Source organism: Haliotis asinina, chromosome 11 (genome assembly GCF_037392515.1).
Source record: "Haliotis asinina isolate JCU_RB_2024 chromosome 11, JCU_Hal_asi_v2, whole genome shotgun sequence".
Lineage (NCBI taxonomy): Eukaryota > Metazoa > Mollusca > Gastropoda > Lepetellida > Haliotidae > Haliotis > Haliotis asinina.
In genome coordinates this window covers 32,933,153-32,960,673 of record NC_090290.1, presented here as the reverse complement: position 1 = coordinate 32,960,673, position 27,521 = coordinate 32,933,153, and the positions used below count along the sequence as shown (strand labels likewise).

Sequence of the window (27,521 nt, the reverse complement as noted above, 5' to 3'; positions counted from 1 at the left end):
TCTTTTACAAATTTCAATTGAGCTGTGATTTTTTTTTTCCCCGTAGCATATTTCAGTTGGAGCTGGGATTAAGATGTGGGGCTTTCATGATGCCCTCATGACAATGTTCCCCTGTGTCAGAGGCCCCGCCGTACACAGAGCCAGGTGACAGCATCACTCGCTGTACCTTGTGGCCATGCTTCACAAGAATTGTAGGGCTACTGTAAGAGCGCCTAGTAATTGCTACATTTCTCTTCAAGTTAGCGACAGTGGTGGCAGTATTGGATGCAGGAGTATGCATAGGAAGCACGGTTGTAACAGGGGTCTGCTCAGAAGAGGCGAGACTGTTAGCGTCAGTAACATGCATGTGATTGGCCAACGGTGGCTGCACTGGCACCACACCAGTACCCTGAAGAGAAAGGGGGGATGGCTTTAAACACTAGTCATTACACCATGCTATGTAGGCAATGCATTCTCCAATACCACCAATAAATGCCACAGAATCAGGATAACATATACAATGATATAAGGCAAAAGTTTGGGAAATTTGTTGGATCACTTGTTTGACTATTTATTGTATTTAGGAGGACAGTTTAAACTTTCCTTTGTTCCAAAACATATTTTAGGAGGTACATGTCTTAATGCATTGTCTCCATAAATGCAGTCAAATGGACTGCTCAACAAGACATGATAACAGTCAGAGCACCAATACTGGCAAGATAACTGACAAACACCTTACAATGTCTCAGTGACATACAAGGTAAATGCACTGGAAAATGACCATGTAAATTCATGACAGACATTGACAATGAAATGATTACCATACCTTACAAAGAATAAAATCCTAAATATTTCTTAAATATCGTAAAAGTGTTGATACTGTTTGTATAAATTTTAATTAACACACTGACAATTTCACATTGTAAATATATCAAGGAATAAAATTTAACTTATTTTCTAAATAAAGACAACTAGTTTATAAATATGATGTCCTAAAACATTTCCCCTATTTGAAAGTATTCTGCTAGCATTTAATTTTTTTTCAGACTGTGTGCCTCAACAAGCAAACTTGTATGATATAGGTCCCTAAACATTTTCTTCTGATTTGGGACAGCATTCTTCAGCATCAGTTGTTTGCCCAAATACATACTTGGTGGTTATATTTCACAAGAATGATACTGCCAGTATTTGTGCTTTGAATCAACAAGTGATTTTGATAAATAATAGATGAAATAGTGCATCAGTCTAACCCTCAACAAAGTCCCATACGTAAGAGCAAATGCGCTTCACAAACACAAATGGATGTGATTGTGACCTTTAATCTAAAATTTCTATAAGCCATCAACACCATGAACAGAACAACTGATAAAAGACGACTTGATGTTGCTTCATAAATGATGGCACTAAAAATTTTAAGCTAGAATCTGATCCTAAGAATTCACAGAAATGCTTTGCTCAAAGGTATGGGCAACAGAAATCTAAGTACAAGTTAGTAGCAAAGACAAAAGGTTAAAACTGAAGATCCCTAGATGTTAAAATACTGAATAGGTCATATTCTTTTGATATACGCAGGATACATATCTTTAATCACTGTTTAAACCACTTGTTGACACATTAAGTCAGCAATATATACACATCAACATAAATCAGCCAGTAACAGTTTATATCATAAAAGGACACAAGACAACAGACAAATTTCACAGAAGCTGAAAAAGATGTACAAGACAAGATTATATGCATCTTTTACTAGTACACTGCAATCTTTCAAAATCCAGTGCTTCTATGGAGATCGATTGAGAATGGTAGGCGTCTATGATGCAACATATAGCTATGACAAATGACTTAACAGTTATGTTGAAAACTTACCATGATAAAAAGTGACACATAATGTATACAATATTTTCACTTTTGGAAAAAAATATATATCGCATGAATAATTAAAAACATACATGAGCATCATAAGTTTATTTACTAGAGAATAACTTGCATATCTCATATCCAAGGACTTGTGGAGTAAGGATAAAGGAAGCACCCAACTGTCCATAACAAATTGTGTAAAAACAATAACATACACTGATAAGAATTACGACATTTGTAAAAGCATTTACTGGCATATATATATAAATATATGTTCTTAATTTGATATTAGATTCTAACAACATTACATAAATCTCTTTCTAGTTTTTTGTTATGCAAAGAAAGTTTTATGGAATTCTCAAAAGGCCTTACAACAAACGAATATCTACTTATATTCTAATTCAAACCAGATTCAAGATTTTATTATTTGAGGGAAAATATTACGACCTTAACTGTAGGAAAGTGCAACTTATACATAAAAAAAAATCTACCAATGGTAGTTGAATACCATACAACTTGTAGGGAACTTGAGAAAAATGAGGTATATTAGCAAAATACCTAAAGCTCATCAGTTGACAAACAAGACACAACCAGTGGACACATGTACATCATGGAATGGCAAGCTGCTAGACAGAAAATAACAAAGTTGTTAGGTGCTTCCCTTCCGTAGCATCAGTTATCCTTGCATATTCTGTGCCATTTTCCGCCACGGCCAAAATGTTACCACAAGCTGCAAGCCTGAGGTTATGTAATGCGATGTGGTCATCACAACGCATAGTGACTTGGGATTACCTCGACTGGGGCTCCTTCCATGAGGGCTGCGTCAGCCAGCTCTGTCCCATACGCTTGAGGTGGAGGTTGCGTGGCATACATGAGTTCAGGGGCTGAGTGCATTGTGGCATAAACATATGCTGGATTTGCTGTCAGCGTGGGTTGGCCTGGACTCTGCTGAAAAGACAGAAGTTAAAGACTTGAAAAAAAAGAGAGATCAACTTCTAACTCGTGTTATGTCTAGATGCCAACCCAAATATTTAAGGATGCAGAGAATATGATACAACTGCCCATGTCATACTATGTTTACGACACGAGTGCCTAAATGTTGGTATTTCCCTAGCAGGAGCAAGTACCCAAATCTACTTTCAAGCACAGACTGGCTACCCACAGTCGCCTCACATAGAACATGTCACAGAAGAAACGTGACGTCATAGCACTGTTCATGACAAAGTGATATTTTGCCCTTGGGCATCATATGCAAAATATGTACCCTAATATGTTCTCCCTTGTAGATAATAATTTGCAATATTTCATACATGGTAAAAAGTTAACTAAGTTATATAAATTGAATGAAAAGACCAATGTCACAAGATAAAAAAAAAAAAAAAATACCCTACCATTTCCTAAATATCAAAAGCGATCAATCAAGAATTAAGCTGAAAGGAAAGTCTGTGTCTCCCACAACCCTGACAATGACATACATTTAGTTCAGAGGGAAAGCATGTGCTTAACGCAGTGTAACACTGAAATACAATGCCTCTAGCTACCTCAAAGACATTACCACTTCTGGTTCCATGAAACTGACCTGTTACCTCAGTCATTTTCTCAAGCACATACAATTTGTCACATACCAATCCAAAGATTAAAATATCATTCAAAATTTGCACTGCACCAGTCCTTAGATCATACCCATAACTGAAACCAATCCAATCAATAGTTTTGAAGTTACTGGTTAACAAATGTGTCTTCAGACAGATGGTATTGCTATATACTATATGACAATGACCTAAAAAGGTTGGGTGTATGATATCAGTTCCCCAGGTAACACAGATGGAACTGAACACACCTGTGGAGCCCAACGCCACTGGCTAGCTGCAGCAGCTGCTGCTGTTGTCCACTGTGGGGTAGCCTGCTGTAAAGGAAGGTTGAACACAGTGAATGAATAGATGTTATTTCAGGTGCAGTCAACAGACTTCACTTCACAAGTAACACTATGCAATACAAATTTAAAAAAGCTTGATTCTGGCTGCTCAGGGAAGGATATCAAATTACAATTAGTACTTAAATAGCTATGTGATAAGCTGGGATCATCAAGAAGGCACCTGATGTTTATAGAAAGGTATTTCCTTCTTGATAGACTTTTTGAAATTATTTTATGGTTCAAAGAGTCAATAGTTTTGCCCCCATGTATCAGTCCACAAAATGACAATCCTCAGAAGGAAATATGAAACACTGAATCATGATAACAATAGAAGCAATCTGTGATGGTAAATGACACATGTGTTTACATGTAGCCATGGTTGCAAGGTTTATTTTCTATAATATCAGTTTTCTTAATCTTAGAAGCTACAGAGTTAGGTTTGTTTGTGGTTAGCCATTAAGTTGCACATCTGAATGTGTCTACTTAAATAACACTGCATGCATTCATCCTAACCTGTGAATACTTAAAAATTAATGTTTGTCGCCTGCTTTTTATTTCTAGCATTGTTTCATACACCACCTGTGCTCTTCCCCTTTCTTACTCATCTTGATGAAATATGTCAGAGCAAAGGCCACGAAGGCAAGGCAAGTTGTGGACAATGTAATAAAATTTATGAGCATAGAGATAGGCTGCATAATGTGACTAAAACATCTGAGCTCATGCATACTTTTCATCAAGTTATGATCATTTTAAAAACATTTGTTTTACAAATTTCCACTTTCAAATTTGCCTTTCAATTTAGTTTAAAGAATGTTTTGTAATATCTAAAGTTAAAGTATAGTATCAAACTCCATAAGAAATTTTCTCAATATGAGAACACTGTCACTTATTCTTATAACTAAGATGGACATTGGAATTTTAATGATCATTATCTACATAGGTCGTTATCACACTTTCAAATTTCAGTCAGTGTGATACAAGTATTATTATGGGCTGTCTCTTCACTACTACATAAACCTGGTAATTCAACTGCCATGATAGTGAATCACATTGTAGTGTTCTTCATTTTGTGACAGAAAAGCTAACATGTCAACAACTATGGATGGTTTCATTCCAGTTTATACATTTACCCTTTCTTTTGTTGCACAGTTGTCAGCAGCATAGCCATTTAGTCTTTTTATTCCATGCTACACTTAGCAACATAACATCTATTTATCATGGCAGTCTGCAAATAACTTAAGTCTGGACCATTCATGAATAAGTTTAGTTTTACCCTGCCTTCAGCAATATTTCAGCAACATCAGGAGGTCAAGACCAATGGAATAATATGTGATATTGCCTACAATGAAATTCAGTCAGGTGGCCACAATGGGTAATCCAGTAAGTCACACTATGATCACCCAAATCACTTATCCACTTACAGCCCACACTGTGATGGGAACAGATACTAATCCCAATAGAATTTCCAGCACACAGTGGAGCTATTATCTCAGCTGATCTCAAATACTGATCCATCATTTGTATTGACAAAAATAACCAAATATCCATCAATCATCCATCAACCAATAAACAATTGAAAACATGTCCTTCAGTCAAATTGTAGACTGGTTACTTTAAATGGTCTAAAACTTGGGTTATTTACACTTTCAACACGGATAAAAGTAAACAGTAAGAATACAAATGTTTATAAGTATTAGGTACATGCACTTTCTAAAAAGACGATAAATATATATGTAAAATGTTTCTTGGTAAAAGAAGCAAAAACCGAGGTGGTTACAGGTGTATTTTTTTTACCATGTGATTTCATTTTCAAGACATCAAGTGGGAAAGTGCCAACAAAACAGTGTTAGTTGGAACTAAACATTACTGGCTATGCCATTTGTACAGATCTATGGGTCTGGAAACAATCATGCTGTTGTTACTCGGTGTTGCTAAAGGTGCATCCAATGCGCTCATCTAACCACACCTCTGTATAAAGAATTACCAAATGTGTGTATGTCTCTTTAATCTGAGGCATTGGTTTGGATGCCAATAGCCTTGTGTTGTTAGGCCCTTCGTATCCACTTACTGGCTGGTAGGCAGAATATTGTGGAGCAACGTGATACATAGTTGGAGTCTGGGGGACCATCACTGTAGCTGTGTATGCAGGTTGCTGAAATAGTGAGTGGAAACATGGACATTCACTAAAGTCTAATCATATCACAGACTATAAAATCAGGACACGAAAAAACTTCCCAGATTTTCCCACTATTGGCAATGGAGCCAGGTTACTGAATCATTCATTCCCTGAAGGATAGTTGATGACTGTATGCACATGACGCTATTGAACACAGAATGACTACAAATGGTATCAATATTGGTGGACCAAAGGAGGTTTTCTCATTGGCAAACATACAATCTCCATGGCCCCTCCCCCCACAATTACAAAGACAGCAAAACAAATATCAGAAGAAGTATTTTGACAAAACTAGAAGTGCACAAATGAATATCAAACACAACAGCATGTTAAGGAGGGTCACAGGTAATCATAATTTTTTTCAAAAGTCATATTACAGATACTTCCCCCCCAAAAAAGTGATCACAATGATCTTGACGTGTCTTAAAATGAGAGTTCAGTTTTCCAAAGATCATGGTTATATGTCCAAGTAGTCACTTTTCAGGTGGGCATTAGGAACTGGAGGGCTGTCGTTTACAGGGTAAGAGAAACAGCTTATAGTGCAGTGATATTTATCATGCCATCCCTAACAGGAGACCTAAAATGTAAAATGTGGTTCCTTTTATGTCACTTTCAACAAGGGATTGTTACATACAACATATAATATGTTTCCTATCAATAAATCTAGCGAGCGAGTGAGTTGAGTTTTACGCCGCACACAGAAATATACCAGCTATATGGTGGCAGTCGAGTCTGGACCAGAAAATCCAGTGATCAACAACATGAACATTGATCTGTGCAGTTGTGAACCGATGACATGTGTCAACCAAGTCAGCGAGCCTGACCACCCCGTTAGTCACCTCTTACAACAAGCTGAGACGCCTTTCATGGCAAGCATGAGTTGCTGAAGGCCTATTCTACTCCAGGACCTTCACGGGTCTATTTATAATTCTACAGTAAGGAGTAAATGTGTGGATTGGCAGAGGTTATATGGGCTAACATTATTATTATGGACAGCACCAATGATCTTGATTAACTGGAACCATAACACCTGGAATTAGTGTAAGGTGTGATATTGATAAACACATTGATGCCTTATTCAACAGCATACAAGTTCTTTAAAAACTAGTAACTCACACTGCTTCAAAACAAAAATTGGCACCATCTGCCTTTGAAAGCAAATTTCAGAAATGTAACTTTGAAATACCACTTACTTGTCACTGTAGTACGACTATGCAAACAAAAGTAAAATGTTTTGGTACTGGTGCCATGTTGGAACATCACTGATGAGGTTATTGCACACATTTATAAGACTTTCATGTTTTGAACAGTTTTTAAATGTTCTGATATTTAGGAATTACTTTCACAGAATTGAAAGTTTATTCGGCTTATTTTCTTTGTTTATCTTTATCCTACTTACCAACAAAGCTGTACATTAGTAGCAGCTGAACAACACAATGGATTGGAGTCAGATAAAATAGGCCCTTCAAAGGTAAGGGCCAATTCAAACTTACTGTAATCAGATAACATTTTCTAAAATATTTCACCAGAATACTTTGAAGCAATCTAAGATTTTGAAGATCCAAACAAACACTCGATTTGCTTTCAAATGCACAAGAGACTGCTTTTCTAATAGAGCCGTGTTATGATAAATGTTACTCAGGATACTTCAGCCAAGACCTGGCAAGGTCTGATCATGTTCATATGTGCTATTTCACTATCCAGTTAATTCATCAATGAGTACTATGAACTAAATGAAAGAGGATCGAACTGCATAAATGGGAACTGATGACGCGTGTCAACGAAGTCAGTGAGCCTGACCAGCCGATCCTGTTACTTGCCTTATACAAGCATAGTCACCTCTTATGGCAAGCATGGGTTGCTGATGGCGTATTCTACCCCACATCTTCATGAGTCAAACAGTTATAAGCTGCACTATTGGATCAGTCATAGTCAATATGGCAATAATACTAATCTATGCCATAGCTCTGTAGTGTTTACAAATGTACTGATTGTGAATGACAAGTTGGTAATATACTAAGCGAATTTGAAGGATCAGCTACTTTTGTCAACATTCTAAATTTCTATCATTCAGGCATACAAAGAACTGGATTAATCACCTCTGACCATCTTGAGGATCAAACCCAGGACTTGCACTGCATTACAACCAGGTGATAAGGACTGATGCCCCCTTAGCTACCAGGCTACAAGATTCTGTGGGATTCATCCTATTCATAATCGATAAGGAGGGAGGAAGGTTCTAAGGTGATTAATGATCAAAGGGGAAATACATTATAGTTTCATATGTATGAAAAGATAAGTTGTTAGATGTGTCAACTAGAATAGAAACAAATGCAGTGACTGTGGTATATATCTGACCTTTACTTGTTCTCTTTGAGCAGCATTCACATGAGTGGGTCTACACTGAAGTCCCTGTGCAAATTAATGGCAAAACTGTCATGTTGTCAGATTTGGATATGAATGTGCAGTTTGTTACTCAATTTACTAACCACAGTCATTCATTTTTAAATCCAAAACTGTCAGAGGCATGTTCATATAAATGTATTTTCAAAACATGCACAAAAATAATGGAAAGCATGAAAATTACTTTGAAATTTAGCCAACTTATCTCTTCATGTTTTTTTTTTCTCTTCTTCTCAAAACTAAATTGGTGTGCAAGAGAGAATTGTTTTGTAACATATTAAAATGTTAACAAGACAATTATTTTAAAGTAAAACCAACCATGGAATGGTAGATAACCAGTTCTGTGAACTCCCTAGACAGATCATATGTATCAACAGAACCCAAGATCCATAGTCATCTGAAGTACTTAATACTACTTTAGTGAAACTACTTTCATTGTTATTACTCCAGTGAAGTGTTTTCTCACAGTAAAATAATCTGAATTATCCTTGATAAATGCAAACATTAACTGTCTGGTAGCCATCATGAAGTTCGTAAACTTTTTCTAATGAAATGGCAACCTCAATCGTATCTTAATTAAGATTATTAGATGCAAGATGGTACTAGGTATGAATAACAGAAGAATCAATATTCTGACAGGTGTATTTCCATGGTCATACAAACACAATTCTTACATGTATTATGCAGAGGCCTTCCCTATTTCTAACAAAAAAAAAGAGAAGAAAATTCACAGGAATTAACACAAAAAGTTAAATGCATATAATCATCATTATCTCTTTGCCTTTGTTACCCCTTGAATCTGAAGTTTCAGATAGGCTCTTGCTGCTTGGCAGACTGACCAAACTTATCAATAAAATATGATTGGTATGGCCTATATTTGTAAAAGTAAGCTACAGAACAGATACAACTGCAATATTCTGACATATTCAGAATATTTACAAAGTAAACTAAATCAATAATTGTGAACTTACACAAGTCAATTATCTGTCAAATCTAACAACATTTCTACATCCTTCTGAAATAACCTTAACCTTTTGCCCTTGTTTTCCTTATACATGTTCCAGAACCATAAATAATCTCTACAACAGCAATCTCTGCAAGCACACATAAATCCTATCCCTACGTTGTGGCTGGTACAAACTTTACCTAACACTGCACTCCAGAAGGTGTGACATGTGGGGAAACCTGATGAACTACCATTATTATGATTCTGTGTCAAAGGGATCAACAAACTAATATCACGACATCTGTAAATTAATGTGATCATCAACAAACCTATCTTCTTCGCTAATTACTGAGTACATTTGTGATAGACATTTCATGCATGTCATGTCACATTTGCTAACTTGTGAAGGATTGAGTATTTTTTTTGCAAATGAATTTGGCAGTTGCTTTGTACTATTACCTAAATTGTTGTTAAGTTGGCGATTCAGTACTTAATTTCATGTTGTTCTTTTCTGCATTCTCTTTTCACTGGGAAATTTTATTCATGAATCCATCAGTACAAAATGAACAACACTAGATGTCTAGTCACACTTGTTCTTGCTTACCTCCTTGTTTTTGCTTACTTCCAATCTTTTTGAAAGTCTTAAATCAATCCTATGCTTTTGTCTGCTGGAGTAAGTGGAAATAATTGTTTTTATGCAGACATAGGTAAGATATCTGTGCTGACTAAGTGACATCCAAAATCTGAAAAGTCAATACTGTTTTGCTACTGGGTCTTCTTTTTGAAGAAGTACTGTCTTTAAAACAAACAACCCTGGTCTAAACACACAAGGAAAAATTCGTAATCATGTACAAACAATGAAATGACGACCACTTATCCAGCCATATTTTACCACTATCTTAGTTATATTTATTTCTGGTGAAGTTGACCTTCAACCATATGGAGTGTTTTTTTTTCTTCTCTAAAACATGTGCTGATGCTGTCCTGAAATAAAGGTGCTGATACAATCAAGCCTTCATGAGGAGGACTGGAAAACAAGGGCAAAAAGGGTTGAACATCATGCCTGAAAATACTCCAACAACTTCAACCTCAACATTACCAAGAAGCATCTAGAGAATATAAGAGTAAGACTATCCTAGACTTCAGTCTGAAACAAAGAGCACTGGTTTCACATCATTTATGTACTTTCAAAATATTAAGTTTAGAAATTAACTGTCACTGGCTTAGCATTTGTAAGCACATCTGGAAATAAGCTGTAAATATACAAATAGTCATAGTAGTTGTTGGTGTCAATTCATTCAGTCTTTGTACAATTTCAGATATTACTGATGATGCTCACACTGAATAATTGTGTACACCCCTAAACCAATGTATTTCTTGATTACAGCTGTCCCAAGTGATCAGTAGTTTTCCGAAATTCATTACTGATGTGAATCCAGTACTTCAAGTATGAGTATAAACCACAGTGATGTGAAAGAACAGTAAGGATGGAAATGCTGCGACTGTTTATCTCACCTGCGCCTGAGGTATTTGGTAACCTCCGTCAGGTGAATGAAAAACTGCCATTCCATTTTGGTAAGTGTATGGAACTCCATTAGTGAACATAACTGTTCCCTGCGTTAAATTTGGATCTGAAAATGGACAACAAGGGCAAACCTACAGTAACTTTAGGACATTCAGAAACATTCAACTGGGGGAACTTGGTGAGACTCGAACAGCAGATAATCTTTGACAGAGTAAACTTATAATAATGCAGAAATAATGTGATGAGCAATGTCCTGTTTTGAACCTACCAAGATTGACTTTAAGCACTTGTCAAACTAGCTACCTATCTATGATCATACATTTGGCATCATTTCATTGATATTACATGAAAATGGTTACCACTCGCATAGCAATCTACCTGCTGTTCAACAAGTTTAAGGCATGCTAAAGGGGGAGTAGTAATGCCTTGTTACATAAAACACTTATTTTATCAATGTTTGAGTAGGTGTTTACAACTTAACAATGTCACTGAAAGTCAGATCTTAGTTCTTACTACTGTTCAACAAATATAAGTGGCCATCCATTATGAGTTGCGAGCAAGATGTAGGAATGACCGTTTAATCTGACTAAAAAAGTTTGCGTGTGTTTTCTAATCATGCAACCTTGGAAATAATCACAGGGTTTTCTGAATAACTATTACTCTGTACGCAAGTGATTACGTCAAAATCATGAAATGTCCCTTTTCCAACAAGCACCTCAACAGTCCTTCCGTAACCAATGGGAGGTACCTGAACTTCCATACAACCTAAACTTTCTGATACACATTAAAATATCTCTCATTAGTTTTCAAATGGTGAACTGAAAAGTCACCAGTATTAAAGAAAACCATTTTCCAACTCTTGAATGCCAAATTCTTGTTAATATCATTGGTTGGTCAAAGTTTAAGAAAGGTCTTTTCAACGGATGTCCTTAGATCTCTCTGCAGCATTTATGAGCATTGAGATCTGATTTTTATCAAACTGACAGCCCAAGTATTATTTCAGAAATCACAAAATAAGATGTGTTTCCTATGAACTCTTTCAGTCAGGGTATGTTATTTTGGTTGGAGATAAAAACTGAATTCTACACCTTCTTGTTGCGTTTAGTTAATCCCACATGTAGAAAAGTACAGTGCTGGAAATTTACAGGCTTGAACATAAACACAAGAAGTGGACATGTACAATAAAACACTTTGTATTGTCACCAGGTAATCAATAACATACGTGGCCATGAGTAATAATGCTCATCAAAATAGTTACAAATAGCACACTAACTGGGATAAGCTACAGAAATATTTATGTATCTTAGATCAAAATTCTACAAATTGTATTGTTTACAAAATTTATTGTTTACATAAAACTTCATTTAGACAGCTGAAGTACACAAATATTTCATCTATTATGTTATCTAGAAAGTTGTTAACTTTGTGTCATTAATGTTTACATCTGCTTCCTAACTGTATGAACAAATCAGTATAACCTTTACATTCTGATAATTTACTAAATTTCCAAAATTATTTCTATTAGGTCGAGTATCAACAAATTCCCCCAAGATTAACCTTAGGATGAGGAAAGAGAGACATGCATACTGTAAGAGTAACATCTTGATACTGAAATTCAAATGCACAAAATGTTTGACCTATGAAACTAATTGCATCACAAACAGCAGGCAAAGTTTAATAATCCTTAAAGTGCTCTAAACGGCATGCATTTGAATTTCATTCTAGATAGGTAAATAAACCATTCAAACAACATCCATCTACCTGTAAAAATGTCAATGATATGGGTTTTTATTGTCTTTCCCTTAACCTTTCTTCCCACAATCTGAAAAATCATATTTATACAACTGGCAATGTTTTCACTTGAAATGCTGCAGTTTAATAATTTGACACGCAAAATCAACATGAATTGTTATTCAGATAAATGGAGGATGTTACAGTAAATGCATTCAGACCTTATTAGATTTTAGTGGTAACAATTTATGAAAAACAATGAACACAAAGAGGCATATATATAAATGAATGTGTAGTTTCACTAACACTCACCATATGTCCTTGGTAAAACCTACAACAGAATCAGAGACATGTTTAAGAAATATAAAAGATGGAAACTTGCTGGAGCAAAGAAAATTCTGTTTCAAATTCTCAAAAAATAAACAAAACAAAGATGCTCCAGATGAATTATTATCATGTGACAAATCATGAGCAAGTTCACTAATCCCCCTGACCAGGATTACCCAACTACATCTGAATATCTGTAGGCAACTGTAGGGACCCTCCCCTATAAACAAACAAGCTATAACTGAAATCTGAAAACAATCAATTAAATGGGGTGTTAAGTTACTGGTTGAACAAATTTCATATGGGACTACTAAGTATTTCCTTGTGTTAGAGAGCTGTAATTACTGATATTTCCATCCAAATATAAATTTGCCCTTCACCTCTCTTACAGATATAGAGGGTGATCACTCGAGTGTTTGGTTTTACGCCACTTGACAGAGGGAAACCAGAAATGGGCGTCAGTGTGCCCGAAACTCAGCTAGTCATGGTTACTACCATTCAATACATAAATATCAGAGTGTGAATTAGGATTACAGTTAGTGTTAAAAAGAAATTTGGTAAGGATTTTATGAGGGGTGGGGGTTTTGGTTTCTGAGGAGCCAAGCTCCCATAGTAGGGCTTCAATTCATGTAATCTTTATTTTGTGGGTAAATCCACTGACTTGAAATGCATGCAATCAAGAAATTAATGGTACTATGGTACTACTTGTCTGTGGACTACTAGATAATTTCTGTGTACTGTTTGAAATGCAAAAAAAACCCTTGGGATTTCATTATTTCATGTCTGCTCAATATGTAGCTATTAAATTTTGCATTGCAACGATAATAAAGTTGGGTTATCTTTCTCAGCTATCTATCACTTTTGATCTAGTAAACATTAACACTAAATACCATGTTGATTTATTCTTTCATAAATTCAGCATCATGACTATGTCAAAAAAATCAGAGCAAGTGGAAAATTAGTCATGACAAGTTAAATACTTACAGTCACTTGCCCTGTGGCTTTTAAAAAACAACACTGAACCATATACAGTGAACATTACGGAATTTCATCATCTTCAAAGTCTTGATTACACATGAAATTTGTCATGAAATGAAATTCGTGTGTTGACCTTGATACAAACCCTTCCCCTTCTATAGTGCTAAGGACCTTGTTACTATTTGTGGGAATGAATAGCTTGATGCCCGTGCATTTTGTTTGTTAATTAAGCCTTGTAAATCACATAGTGGAACCAATGAAAGCCCCCCTTCCCTTCCACTCCCTCTCTCTCTATATATATATCACTGCAGTGCACAGCTGCATGGTAACTTTCCTGTTGCAAAATAATTTTTAAGTGAATTTTAGTTATCAGTTACTGCAAAGTTTAATGTGTCTCCTAATTCATACACATAACAGTTATCACTTTCCTGAAAATGATCTTGGCAGATTTCATATGACCACTTACCAATGTCACTTTATATGCAAGAATTAGTGCAAGTAACTGCTCTGCATATTCAAGTTGATAATTACCTCTCAGAACACTTCCAGTTCCTAAATATGAAATTATCTATATTGGGAGGCTAACATCCAGCAAGAAAAGCTTGGTTAAAATTGAATTGCATCACTACTACAGTTTGACTTCAGTGGGTCAGTGGAAACAATGCAATACAAGAGAAGTGTGTGAGTGAGTTTAGTTTTACGCTGCTTTTAGCAATATTCCCGCAATATCATGACGGGGGACACCACAAAATGGGTTTCACACATTGTACCCATGTGGGGAATAGAAAACAGGTCTTCGGCGTGACGAGCGAACACAATACAACAAAAGAGATAAACAAAAATGCACAATCCAAATGGTCAATGACCAGTTGAGCATTATTATTAGATAAGACTATGCACTCACCTGTTTTCTAATGGCTGGCCCTATGTTCAATTTTCTGTCTTTGAAAACCAGATTATCTGCCTGTAATTCAATTAGACAAATTTAGTTTACACATATTCCAGTTGTATGGTGGCAGTCTGTAAAAATTCAAGCCTGGACCATACAATCCAGCGATTAACATCATGGGTATAATATTGATCCACGGATTGGGAAAGGCAGGGGACATGGCACTTTGCACACTTGAAAAATGACCCATTAGAATTCTGAAGTTTACTATTGATACAAGGCCATTCTGAATTCAGAAAATGGCCTATTGACAAAGTTTTCTTTCCCAATCCATTTTTTAAAACATGAAGTAAGACAAAATGATCTTATCAGGTCCATAATAATAAGGATGTTCAATCATTCTTTACCATAACTCAAGAATTACATATGTCATACTGAGCAGAAGGTGCAACAAGTTTTTTTTATGTACAGTTAAACCGACAGCATTTAGTTATCATTTACTGCAACATGCAGGTCTGATCCTCATCAATAATAGGCTAATGGCGTTTGGACACAAGCAGAGATGGGACATAAGTTAATAAAAATATAAAAATAAAACAAAAATAAAATCGTGTGAAGTGACCCCCCAAGCAATGATCAAGATTCCCATGGACTCGCATGGTAATTCAATACTGCTCAATTTTCAAATTGCTAACAGCAGATCCCTGCATTACTCTCCATACATCACAATAATAGATTACACTTGAATCAATGAATCTGTAAAGTTTATGAAAAATACCAGAACAATTCTCTTCAACATCAGTGAAAGCCATCTGTGTGAAAAGGAAAGAAACATCTGAGGCTGAATTGTAAAACTTTTACTAACACTATATAGTATTAGTTCTTTGGAAAACATGTATTTCATAAACCTATTCCTGATCAATCAGACATGTCATTTTATCACGTTTTTTCAACATACAACAAATCAGTTCATCAACATCCAGTGCATAATGCACCAAGAGAGAAGGCAAGGCAAAGCTGATGAAGGACACACCCACAGATAGGCACTCATGACAAGAAAACATGGATTCATGTATTTCAGCAGAAATCTTTTAGAACCATGGACCAGTGTTTAACATTAATGTTCATATTCCTTATCACTCCTGGGGTTCACAAGAACTGTAAAATGCCAAACAAACCTGTGAACCAGGAGTAAGATTTTGAAAATTTCAAGTCAAGAAAGAGCGTGTACTTTGACAAACATAAAATTTCAATAAATGAAATAAAATAAAACAAAACAAAACATAGTTACCTCTGGCCTGTTAGAAAACAAAGCAATTACAACAATATTTCTTAAACATTTTTCCGAAGTAGAGAATGGGAAACTTACTTCTTTTTTGATAATCCTTTCCGCATCTTCTTGATTTTCAAATGTGACAAATCCATATCTGAAACAATTTGCACTGAAACTGAAATGACTACCAACATCTGGGATTTACAGGGACACAAATTCCTGCATCCTTCATGCAAAAAGAAATTGAGAACTGACACAACTAAATACATCAGCGCATCCACAGGGACGTAGTAAAAGTCTGAATACTTGCTTTTAAAATGTTGATCAAGTAAAATGTTGAGTTATCACCGAGTCTGCTACTAGCTTGGTTATGGTATCATTTGCAGTTTAATTACTGTGATGGTCATGATATTAACAATATTATACCAAAGTATTAACAATATTAATAATATTTAAATTTCTGGGACACCCATTTTGTAGTCTAGGACCCCTGAAACAGTAAGAAAATTAAGGACTCAGGGTAAATCCCTACAACATTGTATGTTCTGGGTATGAAAAAGGGTACGAGTGAAAAAATGAGTTGGTGGTCTCTCCTCCAATTTAGATAATTCACAAGACTGAACCCTTCACAGTCAAATCTGCAAAATTCTGTTACACATTCTCATCTTTGCAGAATCGACTGGAGCATTCCTACTCTTTCCAAACTGCCCTCTATACAGGCATTATGATCCAATAATTAGGAAAACAGGAGACAACTGACTTCAATCTAATTTCACCTGTGATGAATAATTTTGTCTAGTGCAACAGAACTCCAAGATGAAAATTAAGAAAGTGTCAGGGCGCCATTTTATTACATTTTCTTTTTTTTAATTTTACTTTTGATTTTTTTTCTTCTGTAAAATAGGTTCATTTCAGAGTGAAGTTGTTAGTCTGCAAAGTAAGTAATCATTCTGGGAAGCATATAGACTACTACAATATTATAATAGTATCAAGACAGAAATCTAGGCTGCATACAAGCTTGATTCGGAACAGCTGCCTACACCACAATATGTCAATCAGCTGTTGCATTTTGAAGACAATTGTTACTTTTCAGACGAGCATGTAGATGACTTTAAGAGATTTTTTGTTTCATTATGCACATATTATCCATCTATGCCTTGTAGATAAAGGTGATATTAAATCTCCACAAAAATTAATATTAGTGTTTCAATGCACATTTAACAAAAAATTTCAAATTTACAGCACCAAAGATGTCATAGTAGATTGATTCCTGGATGTATAAAAATCAGTTCTGTGCTATATTGCTTCACTCTTGCTTGAAAAAAAAAAGGTATAAGAATCTGTGCCAAAACACTGAATCATAAAGAAAACAAAGAAGTTGTTATTGATAAAGTTTATGACTTTCAAACAGAGCTGAAACCACCTTTATTTGGGCTGCTATTGATATAGACGATAAATTTACAGAATACTGATATCAACAGATATCAAAGAACTACCTCCTGAACTCCAGATAATTTTTCAAGCAATTGGGTATTTACTCCAATGTCTGTTTATGGGCAAATACTCTCCAACATATATAAATATAAATGGTTTAAGTCATGTGACTATTACTGTAAACTCCAGACAGTGGCTATGGATATTACAGTATATTTATTTACCTTATATAGGAATCTCCGACCACTGAAAGTAATGCTGTTCTAGAGTTTGGGCGCCAAGACGAATTATGTGCAGGCCAAGTTAGTTGTTTGAGTAAAGTATGGGTTGTAAGTGATTCTTGTGCATTTTTTGTACTCCCAGATTTGTAATTAACTGAGTAAATGTGATTTTTATGGAGTAAAATACGCAAATATGCCCCTTGTCTGGAGCAAACGATCTTGAAAGAAATCACTGGTGAGTGGTGACATGCCTTCACTGGTAACTAAACACTGTCCTGAGCATATTTTAGAAGCTGCCATTAATTAACAGTAACTTTGTGTATTGTCTGCGTAAATTACTTAATTTCATCTCAATAGTGTATGCATGACATTATTGATGATCATGTCGATAATCAATAATAATTTTTGAAACTAACAATATTCAGTTACTGATTATTTTGGCAGCTTGCCCTAATTCTTAGTATGGGCTTTCCCCAAACATAGCTGGAACTATTTAGTCTAAATAATTTGCCCAGCTGAGTTTGAGATGAAACTAAAATGTGCTGAGTTTCTGAACTTAAGGAGACAAATCAACTTTATCAAGCAATATCTTGAGGAAAGGTTCCTCCTGAATATTATGTTTTAAACAGTATTTGTTCGTCACATCCTTTGTATCCACACATAGCAGCTCCATTGCTCATGAAAATGTGGCTAGAGTTAAACTGTAAATTAAAACAAGGATTGTCTTATTCCTGGCACAGGATTATTGTGCCAAACTGTTGTGTTTTGATTATCTCACTTCATCTAATTGCTAAAACAGTATAACTCAGTGTCAATATATAGAAAGGACCTATTTTCAAAGAGGTCACATGTTTAATCTCATTCATTTTATCAAAACATTACTATCACTCCTTTGTGCATATGCAAGGCTTTCTTACAGCAACAATTTTGTTTTGTTTTGTGTCAGCAAATTAAACACTGTGAATAACAGAAATCAAGACACCCAGAAAAAAAAACCCAAAACGGTAGGACTTGAAAAACTACAAATAAAAGAAATATGTCCAAACCAATGAATTGGCATCATGTCTTAACAAAAGGGAAATGACATGTTGCATTGTTCCCAAATTAGGTGAGTTTAGTTTTTTTGTCACACTTGGTAATTCTTCAAAGGCATTTAGAAGTTGGTATAGTAATACAGTACAAATTTTATGGATAGCATAATAAAGGGATATATAAAACCCAAGGATAAACCCAAGAAGTTGCTATCTATAAAATTTGTACTGTAACACTTGGTAATGTTCCAGCAATATGGCAGAGGTCTGTAAATTACGGAGTCTGAACAAAACTGTCCAGTGATCAACAGCACGAGAATCGATCTACGCAATTGGAAACCGATGACGTGTCAACCAAGTCACCAAGCCTGACCACACGATTACATTGAAAAGGCACAGCATCTCAGTGACTGAGGCATGCAAGGTGAAATCTAGCAAGGATGATTTAATACCTAGAAACACCCAGAATACTCTCAAGCAGAAGACAGACCCTGGGCTTTTCACTGGACAGTTTGCTGCTATGAAGGGGTTTACCTGTATCCTTTCTCCTATACTATACCAATGAAAACTTTTATTTGGGAGACAAGTTCAAAATCCTAGATAATTTTATTGGTGTTCCAGAGAGATCTTGTACTTTGACCATATACTCTCTAGGCGAAATTGTGGGATGCAAGTTTCCAAACTGTAACCTGTTAAGCAATGGGGGATGCCTTTACTGGGCCACTTGAGTTGATGACAGCATGGAAATAGGACAGGGCTTAACACAAGGGCCAGTAAATATACCTGTTGCTTATACCACTGTTTGATGGCTGTATGATGTGATTTTTAATTGGTAATTACCAAAGCATGTGATGCAGATGCTATTAGTCTCTGAATGTCTGGTCTTGCTGGGCCTCCTTCTCAATGAAAATTGGGCTTCTTTGTTCCTTTAAGCATTTCATATATTCAGTGACTAAGCATTAGTCTATAGCATTGCAATATTCGGTTGCAATAGACTATCGCACTCGTATGCTGCAATAGACTATCGCTGTCAAAATAGTTCGTTCCTCCTACATGGTCACCCGTACTTGTAATGTCAAACAAAACCCTATCATATTCATATCAACGTTCATTCAGAACTCACCCCTTTGACACTCCAGCTCTATCTGCAATTATTTTGGTATCCTTGACAGCTCCATATGCTGTGAAAAACTGCTTCAACTCTGCCTCTGTTGTCTGCAAGACAAGAACATTATTTTTCAATTAGTTATGTCACATTTCCGAATTTCAATAATACAAAACAATATAGTTGTCTTGCTGACTGAAGATATTACAATGACTGTGTGACGCAGTTATTTGCGGCATCTAACACTTCTTCACTGTTTATAAATTTATGTTTATAATGTTTGTCATTATATGTTAATAATTTCAATGCCAATTATGAGAAATGTTAAATCTGAAGTGTGTGTTTAATTTTATTCTGTGGGTCCTGTGAATTTTCAGAAGGTCAGACAGACTCACAATGTCCACTTACTTTGAAACACCATTTGTAAACACTGTCAGTGACTTTAAGAACTATTAAACAAAATTTAAATTTTGACAAAAAGGACTCGCTACATTATAACAAATTTACCATGCAAGGCAGCATGCTAAATACATAAAAATGTTATACTTACAGCACTACTTACGTTAGCCGCAATACCCCCTACAAATATCCTATTTGGAATGACTGTACCAAACTTTGGTGCATGGTTACCACTGAGGGGTGTGCCACTGGGGGTGGTGCAAGGGGAAACATCAGCAGATGACTGGAAGAAAGAAACATTCATAACACTTAGGCTGTTACGATTCACTTGAACCATAGCACTTCATGAACTCAATTCATTATTCGTGGTCACATGGTACTGTCTACTCTAGAACATACCAAATTTGAGTGGCACGAGATAAATGGTTATTGTTGGGACAACTTAACACTGTCAACGCTTTGACCACTAGGCTAACCCACTGCTCTATGAAATAATACTTAACAGTATGGCTGTTTCGATACACTCGCATTTTCTGTGAATCAAACTGTAGCCCTTCGTGAATTCATTTTACTCTTTGTGGTCACCCAAACTGAATATGAATGGATATTTGCAATTTCTTAATGTGTTTTATCTGAGACCTTATGTCCTTTTTCAAAGTGAGACATGCAAGAATGGAATATGTACTTGCCATATGTGCAAGACATGTTAGTTTGCAATGGTACACATGGTACTGTGGACTATAACTGTTTGTCTATTACATACCAAATTTTGACACCTATCAAATTTGAGTCATGTCTGATCAATGGTTATTACTACGACAAATTAACAGTTAACAAAAAGGTTCCATGTTGTGCTTCAATCACTTAATTACAATATTCAATTGTATTCATGAATAATTATCTATATATTCAGTACCCAATATCCGTGATACATATTACATTCACCACATACTTAACAGTAAGAGTAAGATGAAGCTAAGTTTAAAGTTTACAAGTCAGCTATGTCATGGCTATTTTCCGGTTTGAAACAAACTAGCAATGCAGTGTTTTCAGTTCAATTAACGGTGTCTTTATGACTTCCTAGTGTCATGAGTATGAGTCATGGACACTTTTTATATAATCAATTAGCAGGTTTTCCGTGTCATGGGAATCACTGATTCAAACATGCAAAAAGCAAAAATACTATCATTCACTATGCAACTGAATTAGTTTCAATAACTGATATAGTTATGTACCAAGAACTTCATAGCTCTGACTGAGCGGGTGTGTCAGGGCTTTTCAGTTTCATGTAACCTGAACATGTAAACTGACCAAAGAACAAAATCAGTTCTACTAGATTTGTATGGGGCAAGAGACATAAGTATAACAGTACCAAACCTTTTACCTCCAATTACAGTTTAGACCTGCACTTAGTCAATTTGAAAATAAATATAATACACTGAATAGGCTGATACTGAATGTTTAAAATGGTGTTATATGCCTTCTTATTGTCCACCTTATCCAAGGTCATCTATCTCAAACTGTTTCTGAAATCAAAATCTACTCGATACCATGGTAGGCATAGGTCTCTAAGTTGTAGTTATTCCCATCCAGTAATATAAATTAACACTTGCCTCCAGGCAAGTAAAAGTTTGTCTGGTCAAATCAGAACCATGCTACTGGTGGCCCGCTGGGCAACAAGGGTATGCGTCATTGCTGATTATAAAGATGGAAAGACTTCCATCCATACCCCTCTTCTGATAGCTGATAAAAAAAAAAATAACCCTCACCATAATCATTTAAGTGTGTTTGCCTACTACAGTTGGTTAATATAAAATAAGTTTACTGGCTCGTAGGACTTGTCTGAAAATAAGGGTAATTTTTATCACTACATATTCAATTTTTATGCACATGGTCCACACTATATATGCCCACTAAAACCTAGTAAATGTTTCTTTGTCATAACAACAATGTTAAAAATGAGAGACAGGGGTCCCACTCCCAACATTCAAATACTCTAGCAGCAAAGATTACACTTACAAGTCCAAGAACACCCCAAAATTGTTCTAACGCTGAGTACATATTTACATCATATTACTTAGAAGGGATTGTTAACAATCAAAATGGCCTAAATGTTCTGTCCAAAAGCTAATATTACTTCACATAGGCTCTATTCCAAAATAAGAGCTACGTACAGGTTGAATATGACCAATGGTGTTGACCGATGTTAGCCTACACCTATTAAAAGTTATATGCATCTAAGGAGAATATGGCAGTGGGAATATTGCAATTTTTATGAGTCTCTTTTCACTATTCAGGTCAGTCAATATTTACATGTTAGGTCGCATCCATGGACAGTGATAAAATTAGTGAACATCCTCGTGTCTGGAAACCTAACAGTCTTCACAGTAGATTTGACATGTTTATGGTCTTTTCCTCCTTACTTTCATTCTTAATTTCAGGGATCACATACCATGGTCTTTATAATATTCAGCAGACATGGACATTTGATCAAACAAGATGGATGACTTGGGCACAAGCCTGATCATTTGTAAACATTCAATAGTCCAAAAATGACACAAGATGCAGTCTGAAATCAATCTGAAAATTGGTTACAGGCCTCAGTGTATTTTTTCCTGTGTATTCAACTTCATGGTTACAACTGCGTAACAGTGAACCAAACAAGACTTTTTACAGTTTGTTTCTGGCAATGGTTCCAATTTTTTTTGTCCTACCCGATATTGGTATGAGTGGTATGAGGGAGCCATACTTCAAATGTTTCACTGAAGATGTTACTATGCCCACTATAACCGACGACGACAGGCTAATTGGACATGTTGGCATAATTGAATACGTAATTGTGATCCAAATTTAGACGGATCCGTCAAAGATCAAAATGGTTGGGTTGCTGAAGATTACAGCGTTGGATTTCAATGTGAGCACGCTTCCTCCAAAACAAGGAACACAGATCTAACATGGTAAAACCGTCTGTAATCGCCCAAGGATCCCTATTTACACGTGTGGTGAACATTAATATGGAATTAATAAGAACTGCACCAGTGTCTGGTAATGGCCGATTACTGCTTGGCTAGGGATTTTAACCTAGTGTAGTCGACATCTAACTCTTGCAAACCATTAGTTCGGTTGGTCACAAAAACCTTCGAACTTTCTGGCTAAAATCACAGTACAGATAGCACACGGGGATATTTCTGCCAAGGTTTACGGAAGCAGAAATTTGATACGTTTCGACGCATGCTGCACTATATATAGCAAGTTCTTGGAGAAAACCGATCCAAGTGAAGAGCTTACCGCATTTGATCACAGATAACTTTCACGCTGGCATGCTTTACGAACGATGCACAGGCCCTACACATATTCACGAATTCTTCAGAAAATGCGAAAGACACTGAATGAAAACTACACACTATAATAAGTAGAAATACCAATAGTGTACATAAGTGAAAAAAAACTTTACTTACCATGATTCAACAGGGGATAAATTCAATAGTCAACAACAAAACAAATGCAACAACTGAAGAGGTACAGTGGCAGCCGACAACTTTCAGACAGCACTAGTACCCCGGGCGGCATAGTCTATTACGGAGACGGGGGTGCACGTCCTTTCGGAATAACCCAAACTCACTAAAAGAGGAGAAGTGCTTGTGTAAAATAGATGTAAATTACCAAATAAAATTTGCTATCTATATATTTAAGAAATTACATCGACAATTAAGATACTTTGTACACGAAAATAAATATAGTCAACCTATCACCCCCTCTACTTTGCTATTATGGAACAATCTTTACATAGGTCTTCGTCTGCTAGGGATACCATTTCGCGCCAGCTGAAACGGAGAGCGTGTATCGTGTATCAGTCCACCAATGTGTCGTAAATATAAGCAAATGACAATAATTTACCCATGAACTAAGTGGTCACTCATGCATACGGAGACAATGCACTAACAAACGAGATAAATGTACAATATGTTCGTTTTAATACAAACACCTTCAACTAACGTGTTTTTCTCAACCCAAAGAAGTACTTATATGGTCAAATAGTCCATATATTCTAAGTGCCATAAATAGTCAGAGCTTTCGCACACCCGACACAAGTATGCTAAACTTTCATGGTTTGAATTACGTTGTTGAAATACGGAATATATAGATGCAAATAGTGGTATCGGTGCCTTTGTTCATAAGATTAATAAGAATACTAACACACTCAGTAGCACGATGTGTGTATTCACCTCTTAGTATATTTCATCTATCTGTCCACATGTCTTGTACATACTTCTATTATGATATTCATGTTTACAGAGTGCAGAAGTTGTGTGTTAACTTCATATACGCAGTCCCACACACACACCTCCCACACCCAACGCCAGGCTAGATGACGTGGTTCATCACATGCTCCGATGACTGATGTTTTACCTTCTGTCTACTCCAGACTCGGTTCATTGTCATGTCGCACGAAGATAACGCAGAATAATACAGCTTTATGCACGTGACATGATGTTTGAATGCAGTGTTCATGAAAAAAAACCAAAACAAATTAAACCATCTACATAACTGTAGATGTAGCTGACCCGGTTCTACTAGTTATTACAGACATCCAACATTTGACAGGCTTTTAGGTTATGACGATATCAGTAGTTGAAGGTTCCATGGTGGACATCGTTAGTGGGGAATGGGGAACCACCCACCCATGAGTAAGTTAAATTTGATTTAAATGCTACTTTTCAAGTTGTTGATCTTTGCTCGGGTTGGCTGTGGGCATTCAATAAGGCAAATATTATGGACTTTTGTAGTTTTGCTATAGATATCTAGTCGTTAAAGCAGCTGATATATTTAACTGAACTAGCACTCATTATTGCGACATATCACGAGGAGCATCCGCTTACAACGTCACCATCATACTAACATTTGTATTGACCAGTATCATTCGACAGTCACCGTTGTCGATCAAACATCTAATCAGTCATGTAACTCCACATATTACCCGCAATCTGGTGAACCCACAGTAAATGGTGCTTGCCCACCGCGCATGAAACTGTGTCGATAGCATGAACGGGCACCGCTTGTATCTGTTCATTTGCTAACAGTGGTGTAGACTCTCCAAAATTTCAGCCAGAAAACTGGAAAGGTGCCAGTCCATAATTTTCTGGATTAAGAGAAATAAAACGAAGGTAAACAAGAGGATGGAAACTGCTTTATGTTTTCAATTCTGTTTCAATCAAGGCTCTAGTCATTGAAGTCAAAAGTCAGATTGGTCCAAGACCATCCGTTGTGAATTTATTTAAAATTGATAGCTCGATCACAAAACAGACCGCCCCGGACGGTCGGGCAGGCGGGAGTCTGCAAGCCTGAAATGTTAAGTTATATTACGTCTAAAGCACACGTGCCGTTATACCCTGTATTAATATACACTGACCACAGTTACTAATGTCCGTCAGCTGATCTCAACTGCTGTAATGAATGCTGCCTTCCCTTCTGTTGCTATGATAGATTGCAACATTGTACATAAAACACGTGACTGTGGCAGACAGTATACACACATGTATTTAAATAATGCATGGTTATACAATGTTAGCGACTCTGGACGGTAGGGCTGTGTACTGGCAATAACATATATCGATATATATTGTAACTCTGTTATCCGCTATACTTATTCCAAGGAATCTGGAGCCTAAGCGTTTGGCAGTGACATACCGAAACGTGAGTCTCATTAACCTATTCAGACAATGACCTACTTTTCAGACGATCCGAATTTTCTCGAGTGAAAGTGAAAACAGACACCACAACCAACTCTGGTTAAATTGAATTCCAATTCCTCGTTTCATGAGTAAATGGTATTTACAAATGAATTTTAATTTTAAACTGTAATAGCACCGTCTTTCTATACTTTATGTCGAGGTTCAGGCAGCATACCTTGATTATGGAATCACAGACTGTCCCTGTTTGGTGAAGTCGTAAAATGATTCACAATGTATCTCGCTCACTGGTTAAACCTGCTATGTGTTTTTTGCGCTTTTTCGGCATAGTTCTGACCAGTGAGGCTGATGTAATATCAGCTCCGTAAGAAACCGTCATACTTTTCTAGCGGCGGAGCCTCGTTTTGAGATCTCCTCGATTTCCAGGTTTCCGTTTGTCAGAGCTCGCTTTACGACAGACCACACTGTACAATATACAAGTGCTTAATGACTTATCAGGTCATACCGATAAATATGTATGCACCCAGTTAAATGGCAGTCTAAAAAATCTGGACTGTCATCGCACTGTGCACAATAGGGCGGAACCCAGTAAACAAGAAACGAGTGTGTTCTGTAATCAATATTTTGACATGAGACACCGAGTGTAAATGCAGAACTTAGTTTCTATATACTAAAAGCCACAAGAAGAAACTTCATGGATGTGATTACCGAAATTTCGAATTCAGATTTGATTTTGAGGGTTTGTATTTTCTTGTCTATAAAATGTTTGTATGTAAAGTATGCTGCTGTAGCGTCTATTAATTACTGCTGTTGTGTCTATTAATCACTGCTGTTGTGTCTATTAATTACAATGGCAAAACTTAAGGGTGAATGAAAGTATATGTAGATTTAAGAGAAAAACATACTGTGTTGGAAAATCAGAGGTATATAACGTGATTATGTACCTCTGTATGGCTTTGATTAAGCTGAAGTTTACTGAAGTTATGGTAGAATTTTCTACAGAGAAAACTGTTTTGGAACCTGATGACACACACACAACTATGGAGCTGGTACAATGTGCTGTGATGGGACTACATTCCGGGCAGTAACTAACAGCCCACTTCAGTGCGAAAAGCAAAGCTGTAGCTAAACTATTTCAAACGTTCACCGTGAATGCACAGTATTGTTGATGGCAGGTTATATGGTGGGTTATATGTAGTATATGTGACTAGTGCCACGTCTAACAATGCACATATACTGCTCAGAGCTTAAGATCATATGCCCGTAAACAGGGCACCCGAGTCCACCTCATTCAAGTATGTTCTAATTTAGCCTATTGGACAATACATCAGTTAGAATATCTCAAACAGACACATTGTGAGGCGATTATGTGCATTCTGTACAAAAAAGGCTCATCGACTGACATCAACAGTTATCGTGGGATATCTTTCATTTCTATCACAGGAAAAGTGTTCACTAAAATTCTCAATAAGAGACTCCAAGCTTGGTCAGAGGACGAAAACATGATGTTTGAAAATCAAGCTGGATTTCGAAAGAAATATTATACTATTGACAATATCTTTACGTTACAGGGAATGATCAGCAAGTATTTATCCAAGTCGTCTGGAGGGAGATTCTATTCCTTTTCATAGTCTTTTCAAAA

At 36.2% G+C, this 27,521-nt stretch overlaps 1 protein-coding gene across 2 annotated transcripts; it reads right to left on the bottom strand.

Moving 5' to 3' along the window:
* Positions 1-23,708, bottom strand: LOC137256344 (protein boule-like). Of its 2 annotated transcripts, XM_067794120.1 has the most exons (12): positions 23,648-23,708; positions 20,341-20,472; positions 19,809-19,900; positions 16,096-16,153; positions 14,742-14,801; positions 12,845-12,863; positions 10,792-10,907; positions 8,286-8,339; positions 5,820-5,903; positions 3,677-3,742; positions 2,629-2,784; positions 1-388 (listed from the first exon to the last, which is right to left on the bottom strand). In XM_067794120.1, exons 1-12 carry the CDS (start codon positions 23,648-23,650, stop codon positions 53-55), a joined length of 1,176 nt encoding a protein of 391 aa, XP_067650221.1. In that variant the 5' UTR covers positions 23,651-23,708; the 3' UTR covers positions 1-52. The 2 variants fall into 2 exon arrangements, with proteins under 2 accessions (XP_067650221.1, XP_067650222.1); XM_067794121.1 differs by lacking the exon at positions 8,286-8,339.
* Positions 23,709-27,521: the final 3,813 nt, after the last annotated feature.